The sequence below is a fragment of the Prionailurus bengalensis genome, chromosome X, assembly GCF_016509475.1.
Source record: "Prionailurus bengalensis isolate Pbe53 chromosome X, Fcat_Pben_1.1_paternal_pri, whole genome shotgun sequence".
Classification (NCBI taxonomy): Eukaryota; Metazoa; Chordata; class Mammalia; order Carnivora; family Felidae; genus Prionailurus; species Prionailurus bengalensis.
Genome location: NC_057361.1, coordinates 13,287,443 through 13,309,038, shown reverse-complemented (window position 1 = coordinate 13,309,038; position 21,596 = coordinate 13,287,443). Strand labels below are relative to the sequence as shown.

The following is a 21,596-nucleotide window of genomic DNA, read 5'->3' as shown; positions in this document are numbered from 1 at the left end:
TTAGCCCATCCCCCCTCCCACACCCCCTCCAGTAACCCTCAGTTTGTTCTCAATGAGTCTCTTCTGTTTTGTCCCCCACCCTGTTTTTATATTATTTTTGTTTCCCTTCCCTTATGTCAATCTGTTTTGTCTCTTAAAGTCCTCATATGAAGTCATATTTTTGTCTTTCTCTAATTTCACTTAGCATAATACCCTCCTCCAGTTCCATCCACCTAGTTGCAAATGGCAAGATTTCATTCCTTTTGATTGCTGAGTAATACTCCATTGTATGTATGTGTGTGTGTGTGTGTGTATATATATATATGTGTGTGTGTGTATATATATACATATATATATATATATATATATATATAAAATACATCTTTATCCATTCATCCATCAATGGACATTTGGGCTCTTTCCATATTTTGGCTATTGCTGATAGTGCTGCTATAAACATGGGGATGCATGAGTCCCTTCAAAACAGCACCCCTATATCCCATGGATAAATGCCTAATAGTGCAATTGCTGGGTTGTTGGGTAGTTCTATTTTTAGTTTTTTGAGGAACCTCCATACTGTTTTCCAGAGTGGCTGCACCAGCTTGCATTCCCAGGAGGTAAGGATATCTTTAAATAATTTTAAGTGATTATTTAAGGCATTAAGGTTTTTGTTATTTTACTTTTTTGTGTCTTAGGATAAACTAAATTATGTCTAAAAATCTCTTCAACCCTAGGTTTCTAATAATTTGCCCGAAGAGTGTCAACTGCCAAACAGGAATGTGAGGACAAGAGTACGTACTTACTAGGCTCAGGGCAGGCCAGCAAAGGAAGGACTGCAGGAGGAAATCCTGAAACGTACCAAAGATACTCTGTATCTCTCCAGACATCCACTATCAGCCTTGGTTGGTTTTTAAAATATGAACCTCCTTCCTAAACATATCCATTTTGAGAAGCTTTTACATTTCCAAATACAAATTTTACAAACTTATTAAAAATGTACATTTTCATGTGCTTTTTAATTTTCTTAAATAGGTGGATGGAGTTGGTGGGGGTTTCATGTACTTTCTAAATTAGAAAAGTTATTTTGGCTTTATATAAGTCATTTAAAATAGTTAATATAGGGGCGCCTGGGTGGCGCAGTCGGTTAAGCGTCCGACTTCAGCCAGGTCACGATCTCGCGGTCCGTGAGATCGAGCCCCGCGTCAGGCTCTGGGCTGATGGCTCAGAGCCTGGAGCCTGTTTCCGATTCTGTGTCTCCCTCTCTCTCTGCCCCTCCCCCGTTCATGCTCTGTCTCTCTCTGTCCCAAAAATAAATAAACGTTGAAAAAAAAAATTTTGAATAAAATAGTTAATATAGTAAAGCTATTTTAGTCTTTAAAAGAATTATTCTGGATAGCAAACTCTTCCACACAGTTAACACTGTATCAATCATTCATCTCAAAATTCTGTTTCAATCATCTTGGACCAAAGCCTTTAAGATATGTATTAGATAACTCAATACCTCCTTTAGTAGATTTACTGTGTTAGAACAAAGAAATGAAATGAAAGAGTTTTAATTTTTAACAGATAAAAGGATATATTACCGGGCACTAGAATATAAGCATATTTTGGTGTACATCTCTATAGTATGCCTATATTCTTTAAGACGATAAACTCCTAATATGTCAAAATACAAACTCCCACAGACGAGTCCTTATTTTTATCTCAGGCATGAAATACTTGTCTGAGAATTCCTAATTATATAGCACTGTCTTCCAAAACAGACCATGCAGAACCATATGTGGGAATTCACTGTATTTTTTTTAAATGGTGTCATTTCAAATTGGTAAAGAAAATAAAATGATTGGGTTGCCTGGGTAGCTCAGTTAGTTAAGACCTCAGCTCAGGTCATGATCTCACCATTAGTGAAATCGAGCCCCGCTTTGGATCCTCTTATCCTCCTCTCTCTGCCCCTCCCCCCACTCTCTAGTGTGCATGTGTGCTCTCTCTTAAAAAAAAAATCAAACAAAACAAATTTCACCAATAAAATCACTTGAAAAGAAAGGAAAAGAAAAGAAAAGAAGTGATTTCCGATATTTTCCAAACCATTTAGGAGAAAAAGAATGATATCCTGTAGCATTCCTCCAGATGCACCAAGACTGAAAAAAATGAAAACCACAAAGCACTAGAAGTCCTAAGTAAAATTTTTTTCCATAATCTTGGCATGGGAAAGCCCTTTCTAAATAAATCAAGAAGCACAAAAGTTATTTTATTTTTTTAAAGGAGAGGAAGATCAATTTACTAAATAGTAACTGAAAACACTGGACCAGCCAAAAGGCCACATTTGTACAGGCTTCAAATGAGTCAGAGACCCAATTTGCAAGAGTTTGTGAACAAGCAGATCACAGTTAAAGAACATATTTAACCTCATTCAAGATCAAAGAAATGCAAATAAATAATCTTTAACCTACCACAAAACAAACCTTCATGTGGGCAAACATGTCCCTCAGTACAGTCCTGGGGAGTCTAAATTGGCAGAGTATTCATTTTGTAGGGGTATTTAGCAGTATCTACCAATGTCTGAGTACATATTCACTTTCACCTAGTGATTCCATGGCTAGTTTATTCAAGAGACATTCTCACTCAAAGGCAAAAAAGGCTATTCACCAAATTACTGACTCTTACCATGCAAAACCACCTGTCTACCAGTGAGGAATTGGTTAAATAAATAATGCTCATCCAGACAAGGTAGAACTGCACAGCTTTTCAAAAGAATAAGGCAGATCCACATCAATATGCACAGATCTTCAGGGGTGCCTGGGTGGCTCAGCTGGTTAAGCATCTGACTCTTGACTATGGCTCAAGTCATGATCTCATGGTAATGAGACTGAGCCCCACGGCTGGCTCCACAGAAGATTCTCTCTCTCCCTCTCTCTCATGCTCTAAAATAAAGGAGTAAGTAAATAAAATATGGACAGATTTCCAAGGTATAACTAAGGAAAAAGACAAACATCTAGTGCAGGATGAATGTCTCAGTATAAATTTAAAAAGTATTCATATATAAGCCAGTATATTGGTAAAAATTTTCTGAGGATATCCTCAAAATTGTTCACAATGGATGGGGGTTTAGAAGCTGGAAAAGAAGGAAGGCTTACTTTTAATTTTGTACTTTTTGGTTCTATTTTATTTTTTATTATGTGAATGTAGTAATTTCAGTAAAAAGAAAAACTTTGAAGTTGACTGATTTAATTTTGATTAATTTTGGGGTGACATCACAGTATTATACCTATTATTCTACCACTACACCCCCAAGATTAGGTCTAAAGATGGCAAGAGTTCCTGTTTCATGTCATCTTTTCCCTTCACCCTGCTCTACACCTCTGGGTCTGTCCCATCTTTATACACACATCTTCTACTGGATTATAGAAGATCTACTAAGCATGAGGCTGGGTAGCAGTTCCCATTTATTTCCTTCTTAAAACAATTCTGAGGGGCGCCTGGGTGGCGCAGTCGGTTAAGCGTCCGACTTCAGCCAGGTCACGATCTCACGGTCCGGGAGTTCGAGCCCCGCGTCGGGCTCTGGGCTGATGGCTCAGAGCCTGGAGCCTGTTTCCGATTCTGTGTGTCCCTCTCTCTCTGCCCCTCCCCCGTTCATGCTCTGTCTCTCTCTGTCCCAAAAATAAATAAACGTTGAAAAAAAAAATTAAAAAAAAAAAAAACAATTCTGAAAATTGGAATATCTCATTTAAACTTGGCCTCAATTTATAACTATGGCTAGGATATCTGCCAAATCACTTTATAAGTTAAAAAAAAAAAAAAAAAAAAAAACTGAAGGGGGTGCCTGGGTGGCTCAGTCAGTTAAGCGTCTGACTTCAGCTCAGGTCATGATCTCACAGTTCGTGAGTTCGAGTCCCGTGTCAGGCTCTGCACTGAGCACTCAGAACCTGGAGCCTGCTTTGGATTCTGTGTCTCTCTCTGTGTCTCTGTCTCTCTCTCTCTCTCTCTGCCCTTCCCTTGCTCGTGCTCTCTCTCTCAAAAATAAATAAACATTTAAAAATTTTTTTTAAAAAAAGTAGAACTACCATATGATCCAGCTATTTCACTTCTGTGTATTTATCTCAAGAAAATGAAAATACAAATTTGAAAAGATATATGCATCCCTATGTTCACTGCAGCATTATTTACAATAGCCAAGATAAGTAAACAATCTAAGTGTCCATCAGTGGAGGAATGGATACAGAAGATGTGGTATATACACAATGGAGTTATTATTCAGCCATAAAAAAGAATGAAATCTTTCCATTTGCAACAACACGGATGGACCTAGAGGGTATTATGTTAAGTGAAATAAGTCAGAGAAAGACAAAAACCCTATGATTTCACTTATATGTGGAATCTAAAAAACAAAACTCATAGATACAGAGAACAGATCAGTGGTTATTAGAGAGGAAGGGAGTTGGAGGTGGGCAAAAGGGTAAAGGAGGTCAACTGTATGGTGACAGATGGTAAATAGACTTATTGTAACAATCACTTCGTAGTGTATGCAAATGCTGAATTATTACATTGTACATCTAAAACTAATATGTGATATTATCATTTTACCTCAATTAGAATAAACTGAAAAAATCTAAGTCTACTGTTTGAGATACATGGAATTTACAAAACAGGGTTAACATACATAAGGCTAAGCAAAGAATAAACCTAACATTTACTAATTGTTATACGCTAGACATTTTAAGTACATTATTTACTTTAACCTTACAGTTCTAAGATAGTGAGAACATCACCCCATTATACAGATAAACTAGGGAGAAAAGTAGGAAGAGGGGAAAAGCCCGTTATTTGAGACCTGCATTTACTGAGCTTGGAAGTAATGCTTCTATGGGGGGTGTCCTAAAGAATCACATTTGAAGTTAAGAATCATGACGAATACCCAAGTGTTCACGGACAGATAAATGAAATGTGGCATATAATACATACATTAGAATATTATTTAGCCTTAGACAGGAAAATTTTGACACATGCTAGAACATGGATGAACCTTGAAAATACCATGTTAAGTGGGGGCACCTGGCTGGCTCAGTGGAAGAGCATGCAACTCTTGATGTAGGTGTTAGGAGTTTGAGCCCCAAATTGGGTGTAGACATTACTTAAATAAACTTAGAAAAAAAGAATCATCTTAAGTGAAAAAAAGCCAGACACAAAAAGACAAACACTGTTTGATTCCATTTATATGACATACTGACAGTAGTCAAATACACAGAGAAAGAAAGTGGAATAATGGTTGCCAGGGTCTGGGTCAGGGGGAATGGAATACAGAATTTCAGTTTGGGAAGATGAAAAAGTTCTGGAGATGGATGATTGTGTTGTTTGCACAACACTGTTAACGTAATTGATATAATTTATGCCACTGAACTGTATGGTTAAAATGGTAAATTTTAGGGGCGCCTGGGTGGCTCAGTCAGTTAAGCGTCCAACTCTTGCTTTCAGCTCAGGATCTCACCAGGATCTGGTTCATGAGATCCAGTCCCTGCTCTTGTCCCTACTCTTAGCGAGGAGCCTGCCTGGTGTTCTTGCGTGCACGCTCTCTCTCTCTCTGCCCCTCCCCCACGTGCGCACACATGCACTCTCTCAAAATAAACATTAAAAAATGGTAAATTTTATGTTATGTATATTTTAGCCCCCCCCACCGCGCGTGCACACACACACTCACGAATCATGATGAATGTATTTTGGTTTAGAATGTTCTTTAAGCCTTTAGCAAATAAAACCTAACTTTATATTGGCCATTAGGAATTGTAAAAAAAAAAATTCTGGTTGCTAAGGATTACTGAATTGCCCCCTTAGCAAGATAAAGCACTTGAGTCAGTAATAATTGGGATTCCACATTCCTAGAACAAGTCTTAGGAAAAGGCCCAGGAAAAAAATAAACCTATTCTCTTCTGACAGAATTGTCTTGGGAAACAACAAGGAAAAGCAGAGCCCACTTCCAATAAAACTCATGGACGGTGGTTCTCAAAGTATGGTCCCCATGAACCCTTCATGGTAGTGTGCAAGCTCAAACATAATTTTCATAGTAATACGGAGATATTATTTGTCTTTTGGTGTTAACATTTGCACTAATGGTACAAAAGCAGTAAAGAATACCAGTGCTGCCTTCTTAGAACAAAGTCAACGTAGCAGCATCAAACTCTTAAGTCATCATTTTCTTCAACACCGTGTACTCAAAGTTGGGGGGGGGGGGGCGAGTAAAAATGCCCTTGAGGAAGCAGTAAAAATTACGAATTTTTATTAAATCTCAACCAATGGCTACACATCTTTTTATCTCTGTGTGACAACACATAAAGTACACATAAAGCACTTCTGCTGCACACCAAAGCATGAGCGGATCTTGAAGAAAACCACTAATGCGGTTGCTTGAATTATAAGCCCAACCAGCAGCTTTTTTCATCACTTTTTTTTTTCTTTTCTTTTCTTTTTTTTTTTTTAAAAGATAACCAACCCGTGCTTGTTTATTCAGACTTGGGTATTTGGCAGATGGAGTCTCCAAAATATATACACTGAGCTTGTTACTTCAAGGCAAACAACTGACAGTATTTATTGCCAATGATAACAATTGAGTTTTTAAGCAAAATTTAGAATTTCTGAAAACTATCTGCTACCATAAGTTTGACAGCTTCCCAATACTTAAGACTTTACTGTACAACAGAGGGATGTAGTCAATAATATTGTAGTAACACTGTACAGTGACATATGGAGGCTACACTTAAGGTCATAAGCACTAAGTAATGTATAGAATTATTAAATCACTATGCTGTACACCTGAAACTAACATAACATTGTTAAAAAAAGACTCTGCGGAGGACATCAGTGGTGATATTAACAGGATTTTGATATTATATAACAAAATGTGTCAACATTTGGAAAATCAACACAATTTGGTAAACCACTTTTTTTTAATGTTTATTTTTGAGACAGAGAGAGACAAAGCATGAGTGGGGGAGGGGCAGAGAAGAATGCCATTCTTCTCACTTTAATTCCCTTGATCTATTTCACCCATTACCCCACCCACATCCCCTCTGGCAACACCAGTTTGTTCTCTGTATTTAGGAGACTGTTCTTTTACTTTGGAAAATCAATAATTTTTAATTTTCAAAAAACATTAGGTTAATATGTGGTAGGCAGCTTCTGACATGGTTCCCAATGATCCCAGTGATCCTCCTCATATTCACAACCTTGTATAATCCCCTCCCCTCGAATGCGGCTAGACCTAGTGACTAACTTCTAATGAAGAATCTGGCAAAAGTGAGGGGATGTCACTTGTATGGTTATGTGACAAAAGACTGCAACTTCCTTCTCTTGTGCTGACATTCTTGCTCATTCTGATGAAACCAGCAGCCATGTTGTGAGATGCAGATGGAAAGGCCCATGTGGCAAGGAACCAAGGGAGGCCTCGAGCCAACAGCTCATGAGGAATTGAATCCTGCCAACAATTACAATGAGTGAACTAGGACATGGATCCATCCCCATCAAGCCTTCAGATGACAATAGTCCACAAGACCCTAAAGCAGAGGACCCAGCTAAGCCACACCCACACCCCTGACCTATAGAAACAGTGAGATCATAAATGTTGTTTCAAGCACTAAGTTATACAACAATAGATAACTGGTACAACATTAGTTCATTTTAAATGAATAATAATTTAAAATTTGTTTTAATATCTAATATGTGAAATACTAGCTGTAACCTACAAAAACAAAAGCACCTTGGGGTTCTCAAAAAAGATTCTGAAACCAAAAAGTTTGAGAACTGCTGTCCTGGCTGTGGCAGAACAGGAAGAGAGACAGACTAAAAGGCCAGCTTGGCCAAAACCATGGTCTAAGGGAGGTCCTTATCTTGGCACCCTTAACCAAACAGATCCATCTCTAGAGAATATGGCCACAGGACCTAGTGTGAACAGGGAGAGGAGTGCCATTTCCTCTGGCTCATTCAGAAACCTCTCCAACAGTACTTGATACGCTTCTCCTCATTTAATCCTCAGAACTGTCTTACAGGCAGGTATGATGAACAAATAGGCTCACTTGATAAGGCAATTTTAGCTAGTTTGTGTTCGGTCATGAACCTAGGGTTTGGAAAGCAGAGACTGAATTCTTAGTTTTCTCTGTATCATTCCAGAGAATACGTTCTTCCAAGGTTATATTAAAAAATAAACGTTGGGGGGGGGGGGCGCGCACCTGGGTGGCTCCGTAGGTTGAGTGTCCGACTTTGGCTCAGGTCACGAACTCATGGTTCCTGAGTTCAAGCCCCACATGGGCTCCCTGCTGTCAGCGTGGGGCCTGCTTCGGATCCTCTGTCCCCCCCACTGCTCACACTCTCTCAAAAATAAATTTAAAAAACATTAAAACAAAAATTAATATGTTGAGGCACGTGGGTGGTGCAGTCAGTTGAGCATCCAACTTTAGCTCAGGTCATGAGCTCATGGTTCATGAGTTCGAGCCCTGCGATGCTGTCAGCATGGAACCTGCTTCATATCCTCTGTCCCCCTCTCTCTGCCCCTCCCCTGCTTGCTCTCTCTCAAAAATAAGTATTAAAAAAAAGGGGGGGGGGACACTTCCCAATTCAAAAAATAAAATAAATGTGGTGATGGTCACACAACTCTGTGAATACACTAAAAATCACTGAACTGTATCGTTTAAGTGGGTGAATTGTATGGTATGTGAGTTATACCTCAATAAAGTAGTTACCCAAATAATGAATAAATTAAAACACAAGTAAAGCCAGAGAAATGAGAGTTCTGAGGGATAAAAATTGGAGGCAGTAAGTGCTAGTTGTCCCAACTCCTAATTTTTGGCAGCAAAAGGCTCCAGGATGATCTGTTGCAATATGTTTGGAGGACGGGGAGCACATGGAGGCATTAATAGTAAATGAGAAAGAAGGAAACCAGTGCTGAAATTAGGATGAGGGAACCTGATTTCCCCCACTGGTGAAGAAGCCAAGAGTGAGCAAACAGATCCGGAAAAGGTCTAGTTGCAACACAGCTTCTGTAGCCTCATGGCCTCCCTGGCAGTAGTGTTACCATCTCCAGTGGTAGGTGCTAACATCTATATTAGAATGTGCACATCATGTGCCTTTTAAAACAAGGATGATGGCATTAGATTTCACATGTAACTTCTATGGCTATTTATTTTATAAAAAATAAAAGGTGCTAGACTCTGATCTGTAAAATCACTTCTAGCTCTAAAACTGTAACCCAAAGATAATCTGCAATCTGAGAGATACCTGCATTAACTTAAACACCTCTCTAGGCAGCAAAAGTATCAGGAAACCCAAAAATTTTAATGCCCAAAGCTACTGAAATATGCTTGGACTTGACCGATTTTGCAGAGGGGAAGGGCCTGGGTCACAAAATTAGCATCTTCAAGGCACAGACTCCTGAGATGTAAAATGATCTCCTACTTTTATGAGTTACCTAAATGGAACACCCCATCCCAATTTCATGAAGTCACACTTCACCAGCTCCACATTTACCAACTATGATGCACCTCTGAACATCAAGCTATCTCTTTTTTCCTGTCCTACTTACCCAGACCACTTTAGTTCTTTGTTAACACTGTGTTGTGTGGACTTTAAGACAGGTAATTTAGGGGAGCCTGGGTGGCTCAGTCGGTTAAGCACCAGACTCTTGATTTCGGCTCATGTCATGATCTCACAGTTTGTGAGATCTGTGCTGAGCACAGAGCCTGCTTGGGATTCTCTCTCCCTCCCTCTCTCTCTGCCACTCCCCTGCTCATGTATGCGCATTCTCTTTCAAAAAAAAAAAAAAGATAGGTTTTTAAAAAAAGGACTTTCTAAACCCTCTTTTCATTTGTCCAAATTACATTTAGAGGTGTTTCTGCGGGGAATTAAAGCATTCTTTATCATTTATCTTAAAGCCGACCATGAAACAAAAGCTATGAAACCTCTAAGGCTCAAAACTCCCCTCAAAACTTCCTAGATTACAATAGCTTTTCTATACCCCCAAAGATCCGACCCACCCTTTATAATCTGTTTTCATTTAGCAAAAATTATTTCTCTTTTCACCCACCACCAAGTTTTGCTTACATTTAACAAGGTGGATGTTTGTATTTACTATCGAGAAATGCGCTGAAAACACAAGACACATGGCATATGGGTAACAACTTCAGCCCCCCAAAAGCCTGACCTTTGAATATACCACTTACTATTTCCCATGTAGCCATGAGATTGGTCAACCTCTCAGTTTCCTTATCTGTAAACTAGGGATGTACAATTATCTACCTTCTAGAGTTGTAAGAAGATTAATCAACATAAACTGTAGCACACACAACTGTTATAATAATATCTGAATAAAGATGCATTTGCAAATTATGCAAAATGCCTCCATTCTCACTTTTAATATGGCCCACACATGGATCCATAAAATCCTTAGCAAAATATGCTTCTAAGCTACTGGCACATCTTCCTCGCCAAACTATTCTACACTGACCTTTCTGAAAGGAGAGGTGAAAAAAAGTGGGAAAGTGCTAGTTTAGCAATATTACTTATGGCAGACTGTAGAATGGGAAGTTGGGGATAATGGGGGGCGTTCTGGAGACATTTTGGTAATGAAACACAATGCAAATCAACACCCTGAGCAATAAATGCTAAGGAAATTATTTTGAAAAAAATATTTTGATAGCACAGGAAGACAACACTGGCCATTTTATTTATCTTTTCTTTCAAGTAATAAAATTTAAGTAATTATAAGTACCAAGAGAGTTTCAACTAGGAAATAAACTGAATCATAAAAATATACTTTCAGGGTTCAAATCCTTAAAGGGTCACCTGACCTATACTTATTCTCTTCTAAAAATGCTCCACTTGGGAAAAATTTAAACATAGCTAATTCTCAATGCTAATGAATACTACATTAAATTTTTATGTTACTTTATACATTTAAAATACTGTCACATCTGTTATACTAACTGAAAGTTACTGATAATTAGTTTAGAACCAAGCAAAAAAGAATTGAGGGAAGGGAAAAGGACTGGGAAGGGGAGGAAAAGGTAAAGGAGTTTCTTTGGGATATTAGATTAAAACTTGCTAGGTAAGCAGAAACTGTCCATGCAGTAGGGCCTATCAGTTGCACAATTATATATCAACGCTGGGCCAACTTCACCAACTCTGAGCTATGTTATTTAAGCAAGTTTTTTTGTTTTTTGACTGAGCCTCAGATGTCGTATCTATACACCTGGGCATACCACCTACTCTGCAGACACTAGAATGGAAGCACATTTTAAGTGCCTAGCACACTGCAGGAAACAGTGAGGACTCAAATTTCTTTCCTTTGAAACACACCTCTCTGTAAAGTGTTAAAATCTGAACAGAACATCTATTGAAAAATCTATTATAGTGAATCCTTCTGTGAAGAATCCCACACAAAAGCAAATCATACACACCCTGTTTCATGACATCTAGATTTGACATATACATTCCTCCATAAAATTTCTCTAATCAACTATATGGCGCTAGAGGGCATTATGTAAGTGAAGTAAGTCAAAGACAAATACCATGACTTCATTGTATGTGGAATCTAAAAAAAAAATAAATAAACAAAAAGCACGAACATATCCATAAATACAGAGACCTGAGGACTGCCGGGGGGGATGGGCAAAATGGGTGAAGGGGAGTGAGAGGTACAAGCTTCTAGTTATGGAATGAATACGTCACCGGAATGAAAGGTACAGCATAAGGAATACAGTCAAAGGTATTATAACAGCACTGTATGGTGACAGAGGGTAGCTTCACTTGTGGTGAACACAACATCAAGTACAGACTTGCTGAATCACTAAGTTGTACACGTGAAACTAATGTAACATTGTGTGTCAACTATACTTCAATTGAGAAAAAAAATTCTCTAGTCAAGACCGATATAAATGAAACACATAATATACAAAACATCTTCCAGTAACATAGTAAACAAATGTGGCATATTAAGATCTAAAAACGTGGTATTAGTAAAGGAATGTGTTATAGCTGGTCTGCTCTCATTACTGCTGCCTCTTTGGTTCCCCTTGAAAACGAAATTTACCGAAGTTTGATGACAGACAACAATGTTGTCAATAGAAGATCACTTCGATTCTTATTATTTAATCTCTGTGCCAAAAGAGTGGAAATTCAAATCCACAACTGGGGAGAAAAAACAAAATAGTGAAATGGTTTCTTCCTACCCCACACTCTTGCTACACCCTGACTGGACTTTTCCTCATTTCATCTATCACAGAGAGATTCTGGGAAGAGAGAAGAATACAAAGGTTGGAAGATGGATTTACAAAATTAATAGCACACTAAAAGCAAGAGGAATGGATCTTTCATATATTCTCCCTGCCAGATCAAATAAAATTCTACATGCCCAGTCCCAGGACTGTGCTGAACACTCTCCATCAACTGTTACTCTTCACAACAATCCTATATGGTAGGTGTTAGCATCATCATCACTTTACAGATGATGCAATGGAGGCTCAGAAAGATTGAGAAACTCACCCAAGCTTGCACAGCTAGTAAATGGCAGAGAGTCAAGAGTCTTGACTCCAAAATCCATACTATTCACCTGGTAGTACAATACTTATTACCACAGTCTAGATGAAAGGGTATTGGGTTCCAGACTCAGCTTCATCCCTTGGGCAAATTATTAGACCTTGCTGAGTAGTTTGTCATCTTTAAATGAGGGCAACGACAGCTGCCCAGCCTTCTCCATAGCATCCAGCAATGCTGAAAGAGTTAACGTATGTGCAAATATGCTGTAAAAATTATGCGGCACTATGTAGATGTAAGATTTTGCTAATTTGAGCCTTGGTTACATATCTTTATCCTTCCAAATGGTTTACTGACCTAAAAATAAGTTTAACAGTAGTTAAATAATTTTTAATATTCCCAAGCAAAAATCTAGTATTGGGGAAAAAAAAACCTACCTTAGACATTCTGGAAAAATGCAAAACTACAGAGACAGTGAAAAGATCAGTGGCTGCCAGTAGTCTGGGGGGAATAGAGGGAGGGATAAACAGCGGATTTTCAGGGCAGTGAAAACTATTCCATAGAATACTATAATGGTAGATACATGACATTATACATTTGTCAAAACTCTCTGAATGTATAACCCGAAGAATGAACTCCAATGCAAATTATGGACTTTAGTTAATAGCGATGTATCAAAATTGACTCATCAATTCTAACAAAAGCACCATACTACTGCAAGATGTAAATAACAGGGGTAACGGGCTGTGTGAGGGAATGTATGGGAACTCTGTAATTTATGCTCGATTTTTCTGTAACCTAAAACTGCTCAAAAAGAGTATGAATTTTTTAAAAATTCAACCTTCTAAAACAAATACTATATAGAAATTTAGAAAGTAATGATCTTGATGTTCTAAAAAATGCCTGGAGAAAACCGCCAGAAGACTAGCAGAATGGACTCTCCGGAGCGAAGCGTAGACAAGAGGCCCACGGAAGAGGGTAAAAAATGCCTGGAATACATGACCGCGTATATCCTATCTTTTCAGACCAATGTTGTCAAACACAATTTTATGCCATGATGTAAATATCTTTGATCTGCTCTAATACGGTAGCCACTAGCCACACTGGCTACTAAACACTTGAAATGTAGCTAGTATGGATGAGGAATGGAATGTTTAATTTTATTCAATTTCAATTAATATTTAAACCACCACATGCAGCTAGTGACTATCATGTCAGACAACACTTTAGACAATTCAAGAGATCCCTAGAAATGTACGAGTATGAACTTCAGAAGAAAAGAGATACCTCAAGAGACTATTCAATGAATGTAGTTATGAAACAATGACACAATTAACTGAGCTGGTGAAGGACTAAGTAGATGGTTCAAACAACTAGGAACCAATAAAGCCCATCTGCAATTGTTTTTCACTTTAAGTCCCATAATGTAACCAAAGTGACCACTTTTCCTTTAATTCTTTCAATATTTTGAAAACATGCCAATTAGTTAAATATCATTTGTGCTTCCTGAAAATAGAGTACAAGTGAAGTTATAATTAGGAATATTTTTTTCAAATTGATAACCCAGAGAAAGTAAAAAAATTAAGGGTCATAAACAAGTGATTTTTGCAGACACAAGACAGTCACCTAGTTTTTTTTAAACGAAAATTCAAAAACTAATATTTAATCATGTATTTCAATTCCATGACATAGTCAAGTGGAAATCAAAAGGAAAAATGATGCCCAGAAAAACATGAGAAAAAAAAAAAAAGGTACATGAGATAAGTAAACAAAAATGAGACAGTACAGACACACATGACTATTCATATCCAGCTGTAACCCAGAGTGCTGCCTCAAAGGGTCGTTACCTCTTATCTTGGTCATTTAAAATGCTAGTTGATTAAACCTCAGTTCCTAATTCAGACTTCTGGTCCTTATCCCAGTGGCATAAAAGGGAACTTATGTCCTCAACTGTAGTGGCTTTTTAATCGGAGTCCTCCCCTGGGAGGCCTATGAAATCAAACACTGAGATTGGCTCCCCACTCTCAGGGAACAAATGAAGTGTCCAAAGTGACAGTTCTGAATCCCTAGAGTACATTCGGTCCACAGCTTCTCTTTCATTCCTTCAAGTACTGGATCTTTATTTTACAGTACAAAGAGAGAGAGAGAAAAAGAAGTAACTGAGAAGTAGTAACACCCTTATGCAGAAAGACATGAAAATACCCGACCTTAGAAACAGGCCCCCCAAAGCCAATTCTTGACACCAAACCAAGACGTAAACCAAACCTTTGTTCTTTTTCAAGATGGTAAATTCGCATTAGAAAAATATTTCGTAATTTCACACAGGGGTGATTTTTGAGAGTATTCAAACACATAACTAAGTAATATTAAACAGCCCCGAGTGATCAAGCAGGACGTCCAACAGGTTGAACGTTTCAATATGTTCCACTGTAAGGAAAAAGAGACAGGGTTTTCACCTTTCCAGCGCCTTACCCTGCGGATTTCCACTCCTGGGTCCTGAAAGCCCTGTACCCCATTTGTTGTGCAATCTTTTTCGAACTCCACCCACTGACTCCAGAACAAGTGGAATTCTCCCATTCTGGAGGTCTCGATTTTCCTGTATCCAGGGAGACACTGAAAACTCCTTGACGTGAGTCAAGTAAGGCAAGGGGAACGGTCCAGCCTGCCTCCCAGATTAACAGAGACCAAAGGCCAGGGTGGGGGAGGCGGTCAAGTTTCCGTTCACCGCCCCCCAAAAAAAAAGGAAAAAAAAAAAGGAGGGGAAATAAAGAGCAAGAAGGAGGAGGGAGGCTAAAATGGGAAGACCGGCTATCACGCGATGCTGCCCCCAACTCTGCGGGACCCAGGTCCTCCAGCATCGTCTTCCCATCGCCGGCCCCACGTGTAACCAGGCCGGTGGCACCCAGAGATGAGCCCCAGGGCCGGGAGCCGAACGGTCCTCCCAGCCCCGCGGCGCTCGCCCGCCCGCGCAGTGGCGGGGAGCGCAGAGGGGGCGGGGGAAGGGGGGCGCAGTGCAACCCCGGCTCCCGCGCGGTTATCTTACTGCGCAACAGCCTCGCCCGCGCCGCCCCGGCGCACCCCGCAGCGCGCCCTGCGCACCTGCCCGGTAAGAGCAGGACCGGCCACTGACCCAGGCAGCCCCCCGACGGCGGCGCCCAGCGCGGGGAACACAGGGAGCACCGAGAACACGCCGGGGGCGGGGGCTGGGAGAAGGAACACCTGGCGCCCGGGGCTCCCCAGCGCCGGCCGCACGTGGCTGTCACACCTGGTGCGCCCCCGCCTCGCACCCCCTCCCCCTCACACGGGGCTGCGCCCCCTGCCCTCTCCCCGCGTCTGCCACGCGCCTCGAAACCCCAACCATCGCTTCCTCCCACCCCATCCATCCCGGTCCCAGTCCCCCCCCCCCGCACCTGCTCCCACTGTCGTCACCCCCGGGAGGGAAAAGGGCCGGATGTTCGTCCCGTGGCTAAAGGTAACCGGAGAGAGCGAAGATGTGGACCCCGAAAGAGCTAGCCCGAGCATTTCCCCTGCCGGCAACAACGCGGACGCCTCCCAGACTGACCTTCTGCCGCGGGCTGCGTCGCCGTCCGCCCCGTCCGGTTTCAATAGCCTCCTCGGCGCCGCCGCCTCTTCCCCGCGCTGCCTCCTCTACTCGCGTCGCCATGAGGTGACGGCAGCAGCCAAACAAGCGGCCCGACAAGGGGCACGGAACCTTTCAGGGCCCCCGCGCCCCGCCCCTGAACCCCCACGGCCAATCGCCGCATGAAAGGCTTGCCACGTGACCGGAGGAGGTTGGCCCCCGAGGGGATGGAGCGGGATGGGGGTGGGGAGCATTGAAGCCTGGGCTGGGCTTTTGCAGGGCCGAAGGGCGAACACAGGCCGCGCGAGCCTGCGCAGACAGGGAAAGGGACTCTGAAGCGGACTACAAGTCCCAGCAGGCCGCGCGGCCACGGCTCACAGACCCAGCTCAGGATTGGAGCATAAGGCGGCATTCTGAAACGGGGAGACTATCCTCTGAGCTGCGCATGCAGCCTACTGGGACTTGTAGTTTTCTGGAATCGATGAATCGGTACCGGAAGGTACTCTTTATTATCCTGAGGGAAAAGTTTAGAAATATTGCAGTGTTTGGGAGGGAGCTGAGTGGGCATACGTTGTTGTGTTTTTGTTTCTGTTGCTCCTCTTCGGAATTGATGCTAAATTATTTAGGGATAAGGGGAAATCGTGACTTTCGCGGCGGGAGAGATGGACTAGCTTTCAGAATTTGAGGTCTCTGGCTGGGACACCTGCCCCGAGTCCTGCTCTTCTACCAGAGCTGTTTACCTGTCCCGAGCTGCGGGGTGGGTGCTGTGTTCTATTCACCTTGACTGAACCGCCCGGTCTTCTAACACAGTTCTCCATACTTAATATATGTTGAATGTATCCTATTTTCTCCGCTAGTCGTTTCGTTATTGAAATTTTTAAACAAATGGAGTTTGCTGAATCGATTTTATTTTCTTGACAGGATTGGGGCGGGAGGTGCAGTTTTGCTCAGAAATATTCCCTGTTTCCATCTGATGGAACCAGATCTCTAAGGACCGAGTCGCTGAAAGTCACAGACCGTCATGAAATTCTGATAATTAACTCATTATGAAAATTTGTGTAAATCCTTTACCATTTTTTATTAGAGTTGAATACAAAACAGTGGTATCAGACGCTAAAAATTTAATAATAGACCTGAGAGTAAATTTCAATATTGTGGAAATTCCATCTATGAATTTTAATTATTTCTGTAAATTTGGGGAGAAGTACCTGTATTTTCTTTCATGGGCAGAACACCTCAGTCCAGCTTTGAGATTTCAAAACTAGAGCAGTAGATAATGAACTCATACCCAGATTCTATATAAAGCTGATGGTCTCAGCCACCATGCCTCACCTTCTTAAAGGTAAAATTCCCAGCAAGATGCATAATAAATGTGTGGGTAATGCTTTTTCAAACCTGTTCAGGGAATGGAATGTTAAAATGCACAGTAGTTAAATTATGGTACAATAGAACACCATGCAGCTACTAAGAATGATCAACATTTTTAAAATATGACCTAGAAAATATACATAGCATAGTGAGCTTTAAAAAAAAAAAAAATTCCAGGAGCGCCTGGGTGGCTCAGTCAGTTAAGGTGCCAGCTCTTGATTTCCGTTCAGGTCGTGACCTCAAATTTCTTGAGATAGAGCTCTGCTTGGGATTCTTTCTCTCCCTCTTTCTGCCTCTCTCCTGCTTGCGCTCTCTCTAAATAAATAAACAAACTTAAAAAAATAATTTTTTAAAAATAAAATAAAAATTCCAGGGGCTCCTGGCTGGCTAAGTCAGTAGAATATGCAACTCTTGACCTCCAGATTGTGAGTTCAAACCCCATGTTGGCTGTAAAGCTTACTTAAAAAACAAAAAAACATTCCAGGGGTGCCTGGGTGGCTCAGTTGGTTAAGCATCTGACTCGTGACTTCGGCTCATGTCATGATCTCACAGTTCGTGGGGGCCAGCCCCACGTGGGGCTCTGTGCTGACAGTGCAGAGCCTACTTGGGATTCTCTCTCTCCCTCTCTCTCTGCCCTTCCCCCTACTGTGCACACACACTCTCTCTCTCTCAAAATAAATAAATAAACATTTTTTAAAATTCCATTTGGGAGGGGTGGGAGATGGGCAAAAGGAGTGAAGGGGAGTGAGAGGTACAGGCTTTCAGTCATGGAATGAATTAAGTCACAGGAATGAAAGGTACAGCATAGGAATATAGTCATTGGTATTGTAACAGCACTGTATGGTGACTTGTGGTGAGCATAGCATAAATGTATAGACTTGTCAAATCATTCTATTGTACACTTGAAACTAATATAACATTGTGTGTCAGTGATACTTCAATAAAAAAATCCATTTGTGTAGAATTGCCTGTATGTTTATAAACAGATATTTAGAAGGATATTGACCGAAATGTTAATAATGTGTTTCCCTGGGTGGTGAGATTTGGGAGTATTTTTACTTCATGGTTTTCTGTATTGTTTGAGTATATGTATGGGGAGAAAGTCAGTAATTATCTTTGTTAAGAAAACAAGGGGCTCCTGGGTGGCTCAGTCAGTTAGGTGTCTGACCTCGGCTCAGGTCATGATCTCACAGTTCAGGAGTTCGAGCCCTACATCAGGTTCTCTGCTGTCAGCACAGAGCCTGCTAGGAATCTTCAGTCTCCCCCTCTCTGCCCCTCCCTGCCCCTCCCTCTCTCTCTCTCTCTTTCAAAAATAAATAAACATTGGGGCACCTAGGTGGCACAGTCGGTTAAGCGTCCGACTTCAGCCAGGTCCCGATCTCACGGTCCGTGAGTTCGAGCCCCGCGTCAGGCTCTGGGCTGATGGCTCAGAGCCTGGAGCCTGTTTCCGATTCTGTGTCTCCCTCTCTCTCTGCCCATCCCCCGTTCATGCTCTGTCTCTCTCTGTCCCAAAAATAAATAAACGTTGAAAAAAAAATTTTTTTTAATAAATAAATAAACATTAAAAAGAAAGAAAGAAAACAAAAGAACTAACTTACCTCAAGTCTTAAAAGATGAAAAATATTGTATTTATTTTATTTATACATGTTCTTATTTCAAAAGGGATTTAGGTTGCTTGTAAACATATACACCATATGCCACAACACATGTGTGTATGTAGATGTATAGATCTATATCATGTTATTCATTCATTCGTAAGTATAAAAGTGGGGGGAGGGAAATGAGAGTGAAAGTAGGAAAGGAAAAAGAAGATGAAGTCATGGGTGACTTGAATCCATAGAACACATGCCTTGAGGTCTTGTACACAAGCTGGAGGTGAGCCAAATTTTTATTTTGAGCTTCTTGACAGCTGAAAAAAGAGGAAAACACAATTTACAGAGTGATTCACAACACTGTAACATAAAAACAAAGTGGTTGCTCAAGAGAAACATAGCTATTACTGCTCCTGAGAGAAATAGGAATTTTAGAGGACCTATAACATCTTTAATGTAGGCAATGGTAGTTTTTAAATCTGTTCACAGTTCTTTGATGCTCCTTTCTTCAAAAGGTGGAGTTTGATTCCCCTCCTCTTGGGTGTGGGCCAGGCTTAGTAAGTGGCTTCTAAGGAATATAGCATAGCAGAGGTGATGCATAGCTTTCAACACTGGTGAGACAAATTGCTTCTGCCTGGCCCTTTAGGTCTTGGATCATTCTCATATTCCTTGGGTCAGACTAACCTGATTGTTTTTCACATACCCTTTCTTTGTTTCGATTTTTATCTTAAATGTCTTCAAAAGGGTCACTGGCAAGCCTTAGTCGAAAGCTCTATAAAGCACTTTGCTGGGATCTATTGTTGGGGTTATATTTTAGGTTTTCAGGGGCCATCATTTTTTTCTTTCTGAGTCTTAAAAAGGCACCCCGTATTCTGTCTTCATTAATTATTTTCACATTTGCTCAAGGAATTGTCATCTGTTAAGAATTGTGCCTGGGGTGCCTGGGTGGCGCAGTCGGTTAAGCGTCCGACTTCAGCCAGGTCACGATCTCGCGGTCCGTGAGTTCGAGCCCCGCGTCGGGCTCTGGGCTGATGGCTCAGAGCCTGGAGCCTGTTTCCAATTCTGTGTCTCCTTCTCTCTCTGCCCCTCCCCCGTTCATGCTCTGTCTCTCTCTGTCCCAAAAATAAATAAACGTTGAAAAAAAAAAAAAAAAGAATTGTGCCTACCTTCGGGCACCTGGGTGGCTCAGTCGGTTGGGTGTCCGACTTCAGCTCAGGTCATGGTCTCACAGCTCATGAGTTTGAGCCCTGCGTCGGGCTCTGTGCTGACAGCTCAGAGCCTATAGCCTTCTTCGGATTCTCTCTCTCTCTCTCTCTCTCTCTCTCTCTCTCTCCCCTCCTCCACTCATGCTCTGTCTCTCTCTGTCTCAAAAATAAATAAACATTAAAAAAAAATTCTTTTAAAAGAATTGTGCATACCTTGGAGCACCTAGGTGGCTCAGTTAAGCATCTAACGTCAGCTCAGGTCATGATCTCATGATTCATGAGCTCAAGCCCCTCATCGGGCTCACTGCTGTCAGCTCAGAGCCTGCTTCATATCCTCTGTCCTCCTCTCTCTCTGCCCCTTCCTCCGTGCATGTGCTCTCTCAAAAATAACTAAACATTAAAAAAACAAAACAAAACTGTGCCTGCCAGGAAAGTGAAGGTCACAAGTTCCTCCTTGGTTAGGGGGTATTCTCCCCAGGTGCCCTAAGGCCTATGTATATAACTTAAATATGGGCCCATTTATTCAGATGTTTATGAAACAGCCATGATTCTGTGGCACAAAACAGTTTTTATGAATAGTAAGTTCAGTAATGCCCCAGCTCTCTGTTGTTTCACGTACTCTGATAACCATGCAAGGCACTCAAGACAGATTCACCACTATTACAGAGCAGGGATCCTGTTGGCCTCATAGACATTATCGGGGAACTGGAACCCTTAGAATTCATAGCGGACACAGGGCCATTTGGAGGTTTAGCCTATAGTATTATCCCTAAGGAAACAGGCTTCCAACTTGTTAGGTTCTTATACCCTGTCATTGCAATATTGAGGACAGTCTCACATATTCTAAACAATACACATGTCTTCAATATCATTGATTTCATCAATTCGAGCCCATCTCTCTCACCTGTTATACTAGCTAATAAACTACTAATTCCACCAATGAAAACCAATTTCTAACCTTCATTTTGCTACCTAGCAAAGCTGTTGGCTTGAGCTGTGGCTGACAGAAGCATCTGTAGGTATAATATGGCATATGGACTCTCTGATTGATACAGCTGACCACCTGTGGTGTGTAAAGTCCTGAGCAGAGTCATTGCTAGCCCATAATTTAATGCAACACACACACACACACACACACACACACACACACACACAGAGGCTACTAAGACCACACTTCTTGACGACAGTAAATTACAGACCTCATCATACTGTAAGGGCCAAGGCCAGACTGCCCCAAAATGTGCCACTTTAGTATGCAGATTATTTCAAGCTAAAAATAACCAAAGCCCAAAAATACTCAGGAAGAAACTCTGAACTTCCCCTAACTGCCTAAGAGAACATAGAGGGCCTGCTCCAGAAAGA

The 21,596-nt window shown here is 41.1% G+C and overlaps 1 protein-coding gene across 2 annotated transcripts in view; it reads right to left on the bottom strand.

Moving 5' to 3' along the window:
* TXLNG (taxilin gamma) overlaps positions 1 to 16,207 on the bottom strand; it is a 55,075-nt gene extending 38,868 nt beyond the window's left edge. The window contains exon 1 of one of the 2 annotated variants that reach the window (XM_043570298.1): positions 16,052 to 16,207. In XM_043570298.1, the coding sequence (XP_043426233.1) occupies positions 16,052 to 16,153 (102 nt within the window). In that variant the 5' untranslated portion in view covers positions 16,154 to 16,207. The remainder of the gene's footprint in view (positions 1 to 16,051) is intronic. The other variant, XM_043570297.1, reaches the window with a different exon arrangement.
* Between the last annotated feature and the right edge of the window lie 5,389 nt (positions 16,208 to 21,596).